The 11,424-nt window shown below is 56.3% G+C and overlaps 1 protein-coding gene across 1 annotated transcript in view; it reads left to right on the top strand.

Moving 5' to 3' along the window:
• GLP1R (glucagon like peptide 1 receptor) overlaps positions 1-11,424 on the top strand; it is a 39,978-nt gene that overhangs the window by 20,873 nt on the left and 7,681 nt on the right. Inside the window, 6 exon segments of the mRNA XM_027771885.1 lie at positions 489-648; positions 5,597-5,657; positions 6,149-6,218; positions 6,320-6,408; positions 6,746-6,884; positions 7,762-7,803. Coding sequence (XP_027627686.1) covers positions 489-648; positions 5,597-5,657; positions 6,149-6,218; positions 6,320-6,408; positions 6,746-6,884; positions 7,762-7,803 — 561 coding nt within the window.

Below are 11,424 nucleotides of genomic sequence, written 5' to 3'. Positions count from 1 at the left end.
GGGTCCAGGGTGCGATCCGCGGTTGACTACGTGGGAGTCCAGCGACATAGCCATTACGCTAACTGCTGGTTCCCAATTTATTCATTTATTTTCATTTGACCAGAGAGAGAGAGAGAGAGAGAGAGAGAGAGAGGGAGAGAGAGAAAGTGAGAAAGCAAGCCACCAGGTCCATGACTCGAACTGTGGTTGGCCATGTGGGAATGTCCAGTGCCTTGACCACCATGCCACCTGCTGGCACCCAGAGGCTCAGTTTTTCTCACCCGCATGGGGGCGGGGGCGGGGGGGAACGGGTAACGTTACCTTCTTCCACCCAGGATACTAGGGATTCAGTGGCTAAAGTAGATTGAGTTCTTAGCTCTAGCCTCGGCTAGATGTAAGCTGGGGCCCGCAGCAACCATGGCACAGCTGGAGCTGGGGCAGGACGGGAGGGGTGTGCAGAGAGGGAGGGGCAGAGCCCTTGTCTCCAGGGGACCCTTCCTCTGCCCCAGGACTCGCTGGGCTGCCGCCTGGTGTTCCTGCTCATGCAGTACTGCGTGGCGGCCAACTACTACTGGCTGCTGGTGGAGGGCGTGTACCTGTACACGCTGCTGGCCTTCTCTGTCTTCTCGGAGCAGCGCATCTTCAGGCTCTACCTGAGCATAGGCTGGGGTAAGACCTCACGCCCCACCTCCACCCCCTGGACTTGGCATAGCCCCTCCTCCAACGTGGTCCTCAGAGCACACTGCAGGGGCAAGGAGCAGGGCCCACTTGACTGCCCCTCCTGGGCACAGGCTCCCTGCAAGGAGGGCTATTAGGACACCATGGGGGTGGTGCTTAGCTCCCACCACCTCCACCCTTGGCATAATTCTCCCCTTAATGGAGGCCTCCACCCTCATCTGCCAAATCCAACCCCTACCACTATCGTACTCGCTGGAGGTCACAGCACTGTCCTCAAGTCCCTGCTCCTAAGGCTCTGTGAGGGCAGAGCCCTGTACCCAGTGCCAGGAAGCCCAAGGCCCTGAGGGAAACGGTGAGTGCTGGGCCTCAAGGTGGGGAGGGGTCAAGAGGAAACTCGGGGAGGGCGTGGAGGGGGAAATTGATGCTGATGCTGAAGGAGAAGACTCACGGGAGAGCCCAGTATGGCAGGCAGGGTGAACTAGAGGCCCAAAGAAGGGGTGGGCCGCAGGTGGGCCGCGGATGTGCCTGGAGCCCAGCTGGAAATGTTCTAGCCAAAAAAGTTAGCCAAGAACCACTGTGTCCTTTTTTTTGCTGGAACATTTCTGGTTGTGCTTCTGCCTCTCGCCATGTGGGGTTCTGACGAGGGCCAGCTCTGGGACCCCTTGCGCTACCTGGAAACCTGCAATAACCCTTCCTTGGGGGGCCCACGGTCACCTGCCTGGGATGGGGCCAGAGACTAGGCTCTGCTCTCCAGCCCTTCCCTAACTTGCCCTTGACTCTGCCAGTCTCTGCTCTGCACCGCCACCCTCCCTACCCCTGCAGCTTGCCCTGAATTCATTCATTCTGTCCTCTTCTTCATTCCTCTACCTCAGGTCATTCTGTCTCCTGACGAGAGACTCCCCAGCTCAGTCATGGCCAGACTCCTCCCCCAGCACCTCCCCTGTCCCTTGATTCTAGTCCTTCCCCCAGCACCTCCTCTGTCCCCTGATACTATCTCTCCCCTAACACCTCCCCTGTCCCCTGATACTAGCCCAGTCTCTGAGCCTTTGCGAGGCTGCCTTCCTTCCAGGAATGTTCCGCCCCAGGCCAGCAGCAGCCACCAGGCCATCATGGATCTGGGCTCTCTCTGGCTGTTGTGGTCCCCCAGCTCCACACCCCGTGCCCTGCCCTTGCACTTCATTCCTTTCTCTTGGTGCTCCTCAGCCACTTTGCTCTGAACAGCCCCTCCCCGGGGAGCAGCTCTGAGGCTTTAATGCCCTGCATGTCTTAAGGGCACGGAGACCCAGAGAGGGCTGAGCATTAAAGGCGAAGTTGGTGCGGGGACCTGGTCTCCTGGCTGCCGTGCACGCACAGTGCTCTGGCCTGTGCTGCATCTCTTCAGTCCCCTGGGTCCCAAGGACAGGCTCAGGCCTCCACAAAGGTGGGCTGGGGGGCCTGGCTTCTACAGACCCCTGATCCCCTTCTTCCCCCCCATCCCACCCTCTTCTTCACCGTGCACAGCTGTCAGAAGTGTGGACAGCGGCAGCTCACTAAGTGGGGAAGAGGCAAGCCATTGAGGGAGCTCAGAGAAGGCTGTCCTGGGGGTGGGGATGGTGCCTGTCCATTCTGGGAAATCGCATCAGTGCTGTTAGCCTGTCACCATGGCGACCCGAGGGCAGGAACAATCAAAGGGACCGTGTACTGTGCGCAGAGTGGGGCGGTTGGTTGGAGACTGGTGGGAACTCACGGTGCCCCGGAAGCCTCTGAGTAGGAGATACGGAGAGATACCACCTCACACCCTAGCTCAGGGAGCACAGTCTGTGGGAGCTCAGAGCAGGACCGGGGAGATACCCTTCTCCAATCAGAACATCCTTTCCTTGAGGATTAGGGATGAGGAGAGGCAGAGGAATGCGCAGAGTGAGGGAGAGAGAAACAGAGGTGAGAACGCTGTTGTGATGCAGGAAGCACAGCCCAAGCCGGGTTCTTCAGGAACAACATTTAGCTTCCTTTGCAAGCAGAAAAATTGAAGTGCGACTCTGGCGCAGCTAGGAGAGCCTCCCCAAAGTCATGTCAGCTTCTGTTGCAGTCATTTGGGTGCCCCCAGAAACCCACCTTAAGAGGTCTGCTTAGGAGGAGAGCAAGCGATGGAGGAGAGAGCCATTACGCCTATAGCCAGCTGTGTGTGTCTTAATTTGAGCTTTTCCCCTCCAGCCTGTCTTGTTGGCTTTGTAAATGGGAGAAAGATGAAGCCATTGGGGAGTGTGTAGTGTTCGCACGTGGCAGGGCCGTGCTTGTGTTTTCTAAAAAGGCCTTGTTAAGGGAGATGCTGCCCGTTGAACGAAGCTCCGTGGGTCTGGCTGATAACCTGAGTGAGCTCCCTGATCTTGGGTGGGGCCTAATAGGGACAGGACAGTGGTGACTGGGGATGCCCAAGAGAGACATTCTGGGTGGGGGAGCTCAGGAAATTAGCCTGGAGAGCTCCCCTTCCCTCGTTGCCGTATTGACTCACTTGGTTCTCACTGAGTAGCGGGAATGCGGCAGCGCCTGTGTGTGCTGGGGCCTTTGAGGTCTGCTCCTACAGCAGCATGGATGCCGAGGGGCCTGGTTTGCGTGAAAGCAAATGGCAAGGAGAGGGAGATCAGATGAAGAGCGCCGGTCAGCAGTGAGCTTCTTTGCTTCCTCCCCCATCTGCATCATCAGAACAGCAGATCCACACACACAAGCGGCTCGGTGGCTGCCGCTGCATGGACATCGGTGTATTAAGGATATTGATGATGGTGACGGAAAGACTATAAAGGGGTTCTGCCCTGGAAATGTGCTCCTGGGGGGGACCCCCAGCCACACATGCACACACACAGACCCTCACCACACATGCATGCATGTACACAGACGCACGCCCTTACTCATCTCAGACGCCCACAGCTCCAACTGTGAGGGAGTAACTAATAGAGTGCAGAAAGCGACCGAGGGGTTGCTGTGGGAGTGAGATTGCAGCCTGAGCCCCTCTGCACTCCTCGCCCATCTCCTCATCTCTCACGTGAGGATGGACAAGCCCGTGTTAAGTCAACCAACACACCTCGAGTTCTCAGGGTGAGCAGGATGCCAAGGCTCTGGAGATGAGTAAGGCTCGAGCTCTATCCTTGAGAGACTGGAAACCAGTTGTATCAGTTATTGATTGCTGCATAACAAATAGCCCCAAAACTCAGTGGTTTGAAACAACAAATGATTTTGTTCGTGCATAGTTTTTTGTAGTCAGGAATCTGGGTATTTCTGGTTGAAGATCTCTAGCCAAGATGCAGTCAAGTTTTTTAGCCAGGTTTGTTGTCATCTCCAGGTTTAACTGGGCATGGAGACTCTACTTCTGAACACACTCAGGAGCTGCTGGTAGGAAGCCTCAGCTCCTTGCAGGTTTTGGCTGGAGGCCTCTGTTCCTCGTTACAGGGTTTTCCCTATAAGCCACCTCAGTGCCCTCGTGACTTAACAATTTGTTTTCTCAGATCACTCTTTCAAGTGATCAGAAAGAGAAAGAGCCCAAGACGAGCCTCGTGTCTTTTATAATCTAATCTCAAAAGTGACAGGCCACTACTTATGTTGTATGTAACCAATTCTGCTACAATGGGCACTGTACAGGGGTGTGTAGCAGGAGGTGGGGATCCTTGGGGCCACCTTAGAGGCTGCCTCATGTTGTAGCTGTTACCGTAAGCCACTAAGGACAGTTAGTTGGCCTTTCAGCATCAAGAGTAGGTCTCCTGGGACCGGCAGGTGGCATGGTGGTTAAGGGTGCTGGATTCCCACATGGCTGACTGTAGTTTGAGTCCTGGACCTGGCAGCTTGCTTTCTCACCTTCCCCCTCTCTCTCTCACTCTGTCCCTCTCTGGTCAAATTTAAAAACTAAGAAATAAAGTTAAATAAAATAATTATTTTAAAAAAAAAGGAGTAGGTCTCCTGTCTCTTTTCCAGGCTTCTGCCCAGGCCTGTTGCATGCACATGGAAGCAGGGAACAGACAACTGAAGGGACTTCCAGGCCTGAAGGAGTAGACCGAGACAGACGTGTGGGCTGCAGCGAGGGAGGGGAAGGGCAACAGAGAATTCACCTCTTTCCCACCTCACACATCATGTTCTCCCCCCCACGTGGTCCTTCTGCTACTTGGGTATTTGTGTCTGGTGTGTCATTCTGAACACCGGGGACAAGTCCTGACAGTGTGCCTGGCACATGGGAGGAGGTGGACAGGTAACGGCCTCTCTCTAAGAAAGACTCCAGGGAGTCACCGTGGGGCTCTGGTGGTTAAGGGCGCTGGATTCCCACATGGCTGACTGTAGTTTGAGTCCTGGACCTGGCAGCTTGCTTTCTCACCTTCCCCCTCTCTCTCTCACTCTGTCCCTCTCTGGTCAAATTTAAAAACTAAGAAATAAAGTTAAATAAAATAATTATTTTAAAAAAAAAGGAGTAGGTCTCCTGTCTCTTTTCCAGGCTTCTGCCCAGGCCTGTTGCATGCACATGGAAGCAGGGAACAGACAACTGAAGGGACTTCCAGGCCTGAAGGAGTAGACCGAGACAGACGTGTGGGCTGCAGCGAGGGAGGGGAAGGGCAACAGAGAATTCACCTCTTTCCCACCTCACACATCATGTTCTCCCCCCCACGTGGTCCTTCTGCTACTTGGGTATTTGTGTCTGGTGTGTCATTCTGAACACCGGGGACAAGTCCTGACAGTGTGCCTGGCACATGGGAGGAGGTGGACAGGTAACGGCCTCTCTCTAAGAAAGACTCCAGGGAGTCACCGTGGGGCTCCTGCTGCCTCCAGTCTCCCCTGCACCCAGATCAGCCTGGGAAACGTGGTTTGGGACCAGGCAGTGAGAGGGGCTGGAGGTGTGAGGGCCTGGGGTGTGGAGAGCCCTCTGCTGGCAGTGACTCTGGCCTGCCAGCCCCTCTCCCCTCTGTCTTTCCCTCTCTTCTCTCAGGTGTTCCCCTGCTGTTTGTTACCCCCTGGGGCATTGTCAAGTACCTCTATGAGGACGAGGGGTGAGTGTCCTGCTCCAAAAGGGTGGGTGTACTGAGGCCCCCATCCTCAAAGTCATGGGATTCCTCCGTGGTTCCCACCTATTAGGAGGCTAAAGCAATGAATTTAGTTCTTAGTTCCCCATCTCTGCCTCACCCTGGGATTGTATGACGAGGCATGGTGCGGGTCTGTGGAGTACATTGTGCCCTTCTGTAGGTTTTCTGTAATGTCTGGGGGTGATGTGCTCCTGGCGCTTCATGTGTGATCCTGGGTACACGTGTCACTGTGTCTGTGGGTCTATGACCGCTTGTGTGGGGACTGTGTGTATCTGTATGTGCGGTCATGTATCTGGGACTCTGTGTGTGTGTATGGCTGTGTCCTTGTAAGGTTCCGTGTGGCTCTGTGGGGCTGGCTGTTGGGAGGCCCTGGTGGCCGTGTGCGTGGCCTCTGCGCGCCACGTGTGCCTGTGCTGGGAAACCGGCCGGCTGCATGCGTGCATCTCTCTCCCTTTCAGCTGCTGGACAAGGAACTCAAACATGAATTACTGGCTTATTATCCGCCTGCCAATCCTCTTTGCCATCGGGGTGAGTGGCGGTTTGGGGTGGGAGTTGGAGTGCTGGTGGGCTGGGAGGTAGAAGGACTGGGGGAGAGCAAGGGCACCCAGCCACCCCCGGCCTACCTGCAGGTGAACTTCCTCATCTTCGTCCGGGTCATCTGCATTGTAGTGTCCAAGCTGAAGGCCAATCTCATGTGCAAGACGGACATCAAGTGCAGGTGACGGAGCCAAGCTGGCTTTGCTGGGGACCCTCAGCCTTGCCTTCTGTCAGAGAGGGATCCTGGATTAGAGCCCTGAATTACTCTCCTCTCCCACCTGGTCCTGGCCTGGGCACCCCTAGCTTTGACCTCACTCTGTCCTTGGGTAGCTTCTGGGCTTCTGGGGGATCTCGGTCTCTATTCCTTCCCTTCGAGCAGCCTGTCCATGGTTTTGGGGTGGGAAGACATCCATGACCAGAAAGGGCCCAGGTCCTGGTGGGAGGCACAGAGAGGAGACAGGAACCCATGGGGAGTCCAGAATGACTCCAGTGGTCTCCACCCTACTCCCACCCCCCAGGCTTGCCAAGTCCACGCTGACCCTCATCCCTCTCCTGGGGACCCATGAGGTCATCTTTGCCTTCGTGATGGACGAGCATGCTCGGGGCACCCTGCGCTTCATCAAGCTGTTCACGGAGCTCTCCTTCACCTCCTTTCAGGTGACTCCATGGCTGGGCGCACTTGCTTGAGAAATCTCAGCATGAAAGCGGGGTAGGCAGCAGCCTCTACCATGCAAAGGAGAACGCTGGGCAGGCTAGGGGTGGGGCTGACCCCTGCCCAAAGTCACAGAGCCCGAACTAGCACCCCCAGCTGTCCAACACTTGGACCCGTCTCTAAGCACATGGAACGAGAAGCCTTGCTGAAGTCACCCTGGGCGCCCAGCCTGACCCGTTACGGTTGCCATCCACTGGGTGGCAGGCACCCTGCAAGTGCTTTAAACACACCTCGTTAAACACGCCACGCTTGTAATCCTTACAGAACCCAGGAGGTGTGTAGGATTACCCCCGTTTTACCAAGGAGGAAACTGAGGCTGAGATGTTAAAAAAAGATTTACAGGGTGATATAGTCAAGGCAAGCCTCTTCATTAACATTAGATGATGTTGAATGTGAACGTGTAAGAGACTAGTCCCAGCCCCTCAAAGGTGCAATAGGACCCTTCAAGCACGTGGGCCCATGTGTGCATTTACCCACTTCCTCTCCCCCACACACAGATAAAACCAATCTGGAGCATTGGGTCCCCTGAGTGAGCAAACGGGGCTGGGGTGCAGAAAGTTCCCTGCAGTCAGAGGTGCTCAACTTCATCAGGTCAGGCCTGCTCAAGGGGAGTTTGACTATAGCATTTTGCAGTATCTGAGCAAGGAGCCTTCTTGTTTCTGCAGAAGAGAAGTGCAGGAACCCACTGCCCCATGTCTAGGTCAGCTGGGGTGCCAGTGAGGAGGGGATGGAGGGGCTGGAGCCCAAGGTGCTTCTGACCAGGATCTGACTACAGGGCTCCTCCCTCCTGCTTCCTACCTGCTGACATGACTCTGTTTCCAGGGGCTGATGGTGGCTATCTTATACTGCTTCGTCAACAACGAGGTAAGGTCTGGGCGAGGGGGTAGGGACCCTGGGGGGCTGCAGCCATAGCCTGGGCTGGGGTGTCAACCTCCTACTCCCCTCACTGAGGCACCAGGGGCAGGGGGCCATCTTGTCTGTAATTTCTGGCCTCTGTCTTTCTCTTTCACACACACTAATCATCATCTCATATAATTGTCATCCCCTAAAACCTCTGCTAAAGTTCTGATTTTTATACTTCCGTTTTTCACCCATGGGAATAGTGAACATCAGCCAGAGAGAGTAAGAAACTTGCCCCAGGTTGGGCCTGGAAATAGCAGCAGAGCAGGACCAGCAGTTAGCATAATTGCTATGTTGCTGGACTCCCATGTAGTCAACCGTGGTTCAAGTCCCGGACCCGGTGGCTTAAATTCACGCCGGGCGCGTGTGCATGCGTGCCCAAGATCCCGAGAGGAGAATGGAGGAGAAGGGACTGCGGGCGTGGCCATCCCCCCTGGGGGGTGATTTCTCGCTTTCTGTCTCTCTGTCTCTCTCTATCTGTCTGGAGAGCACACATGCCCTTTATCAAAAAAAAAAACCCTCTCCAAAAAAAAAATCAAAAATCAGAAAAACTTGGGACCAGCAGATGGCGTAGTAGCGATGTCACTGGACTCCCATGTAGCTGACCACAGTTCGGGTTCTGGACCTGGTGGCTTAAACTCATACTGAGCGCATGTGTGTGCATGCCCAAGATCTTGAGAGGGATTGCAGCGTGGCCACCCCCCCGGGGGGTGATTTCTCGCTTTCTGTCTCTCTGTCTCTCTGGTGAGTGCATGTGCCCTATAGCAAAAACCTCTCAAAAAAAAAAAAAAAGTATCCTGACTTGAAGCAAGTACCCCTTGTTTGTGCACATAGGCAAGAACCCCTTTCAGCTGTGAGAAAAGGGATGGGACCCTCTGGTGACTACCTGATTGCTGGAGTTGCCCTCGACACCTGTGGGGTGGGAGAAGACGCTGCAGGAGCCCAGCCCTCCCCCTGCTCTCTGAGGCACTCAGCTCCAGGAGTTGTCTGTCTGGGCACCTGGAAGGCTGTTTACTCCAGGGTCTCCAGTCCTCTGCTGGAACAGAGCGGGAGCACCCCATGTCATCACATGGTATCGCAAATGCCACAGCACCCCCCTTACATAAGTCATAGGGTCACCAGGCCCCCTGAGGAAGTGTCTAGCAGAGGGTTAACCTTCAGCAGGGAGGAAGGCAGGGGCAGCCCCAACCCACAGTCTGGGGAGAAACTGACGACTTCGTCAACTCCCTCCAAGTCCAGGGACTGGACTGGGGCTGGGACTCAGGTGTCCCAGCGACTTAAGTCCTCAAAGACACAGGGCCCTTTGTGTAGACCCGCCATCACTAAGCCTGGGTTAAGTCAGCATGTGTATATAGACTTGTCTTTTGTCATCTGCGTGGAGGACACAGCGGGGATCCTGGTGGAGGGAACCTCACTTTCAGGCAGCTGTGAAAAGGCTCAAAGAAGCCATGTGATGTAGCAGGAAAGAGCAAGCGTGTCGGTTTCAGCATCGGACCCCTGCTCTATCCAGCTTCGCCACTGAATGAGCTGGGTGACTTTGGGGAAGTCACACGCCCGCTCTGCACCTGGGTCCTCATCTACACAATGGGAGTGGTCGTGCCTGCCTGTGAGATCCCGTGGGGACTGAGGGGAGAGGTCAGCCTGTGAGATCCTGTGGGGACTGAGGGGAGAGGTCAGCCTGTGAGATGCCGTGGGGACTGAGGGGGGAGGTCGGCCTGTGAGATCCCGTGGGGACCGAGGGGAGGTCTATGAAAGGTGGGGAAGGAGAGTGGAGAAGGCGGAGCACCGAAGGCCCACCCAGCCTCACAGCTCACAGCTCAGCTTGCCTGAAGAAACGCGCACACCCGTCCCGATGCTCAGTAAGCAGTAGCTGTCATACACACCCCAGCATTCAGAGACAGGGGCCTGGGAGATTGCCGAGAACGCTGCAGAGAAACAGGGAAGGAACGCATCCCTGTCCCTGACCCGGCCAGCCTCCCCTGAACTCGTTTCCCATGGGCTTGGGGCCAGTGGCCTTCAGATCTCTAAAAGGGAGGAAGCCAGCGTCCCTAAGTGCCTACTGCACCTAGAGGAGCTCGAGTGTTCCTTACAGACAGTCCTGTGCAGCACACGTGATCCCCGTCTTACACAGGAGGAGACTAAGGCCTAGCAAAGGGAACAGAACAGCTCAGGTCAGCAGCGGGAAGGCGGTAGAACTAGCGGGCTGGAGGAGGGGGCCCAGTAATGGCTCAGGGCAGCGGGGCAACGGGTGGACGCAGCACCCAGTAAAGGGCGGCCCATCGATGGGATTCCGGCTGCTCCATGGGCAGGTCTCAGGGGGCCAGGGGACTTGGTGTGGAGGGTGGGCCAGGGAAGGAGGCAAGGAGAATATAGAGGACGAGTGAGCCTGTTCCAAAGGCCCTTGGTCATGGGAGGTGGGAGGCTTCAGGTGTGGCAGCCCTGGTCCTCCCTGTCACTCATGAAGAGCCCCTTAACCTGCAGTAAAGGGGGGCACGCAGAACCTTCGCTCTGCGGCGGCCTTTCTGCAGGAACAGGTCTGAGCCAGCGCTGACAGGCCGCCCAGACACTGGCTATTCCAGCCCAGGGGTGACGCAGGCAGGACGGCGTGTATCCCTGTGTGGGGATGAGGAGCCAAGGCCCAAGAGGAGAGACTGAGGTTCCCTCCTGTCACCTTGTCACCTTCTCGGCTCCCCAGTACCTCTTTCCCCCTGCTCCCTCCTCTGTCCCCAAAGCCTGGCTGTTACATGTTTTATGTGTTCACACTGTCCCCACCGCTGCGGAGTCCCAGCCTCATTCTCAAGGCCCAGTCACCTCCTTCCCTGCCCACACCCCAGGTGGGCCCAGCTTTGTGAGGGAGTGGGAACAGACACGCCCTGCCCTGGGCAAAGACCTTGACTCTGAATCACCAGAGTTGTACCTCTCTGACCAGGCCTGGCTACAGGGGCTCTGCTGGGCCTTCCCCTTGGGCTCTCCCAGGTTCATGCCATGGGGTCCCAGAGACCCCACTCAGAGGGCTGGGGGGACCTGCCTCCTGTCAGTGCACTGCCCAGCTCCTTTAAACCCTATCCAGAGACCCTTGTGCCCTGGTTCCTCCAGGCCACAAAGATACACGGCTCCTGGGCTGAGACTCCGTCCACAGAGCTGTTCTCCAGAGTGAAGGCTGCCAGAGCAATGCGAGGTACTTGTGACCTGAGAAAAGATGGCCAGGACATTGGCCCCGTGTGGCTGCCAAGGCCACACCAGCTGGTGGTGGGTGGGGAGTGAGGACAGGGCCGGGAGCAGCAGATGGTTTTGCTGTAGCTCACATCTGAGAGCCAGAGCGAGGTGATTCGGGACCCCAGAGTGCTGTCCAGTCCTGCCCCTTCCAAGCTGTGTGATGGAGAGCGGGTCGCTTTGCCTGCCTTGCCTCAGTTTCCCCGAGTGTAAATGGAGGTGAGTGAACTTTACTGATTCACCCCCAGTTTAAGCCTGGTGTGGTGCCTGGCCAGATTGGGTGCCCCAGGAGTAAGGAGGAGAGCCTCTGCCAGGCTGCAGAGCTGGAGGGCAGGACTGAGGGTAAGGTCGGGGCGTGTAGGAGGAAGTGCC

Source organism: Tupaia chinensis, unplaced genomic scaffold (genome assembly GCF_000334495.1).
Source record: "Tupaia chinensis unplaced genomic scaffold, TupChi_1.0 Scaffold000238_1, whole genome shotgun sequence".
Taxonomy (NCBI): Eukaryota; Metazoa; Chordata; class Mammalia; order Scandentia; family Tupaiidae; genus Tupaia; species Tupaia belangeri.
This window is presented reverse-complemented; position numbering and strand designations above follow the sequence as displayed.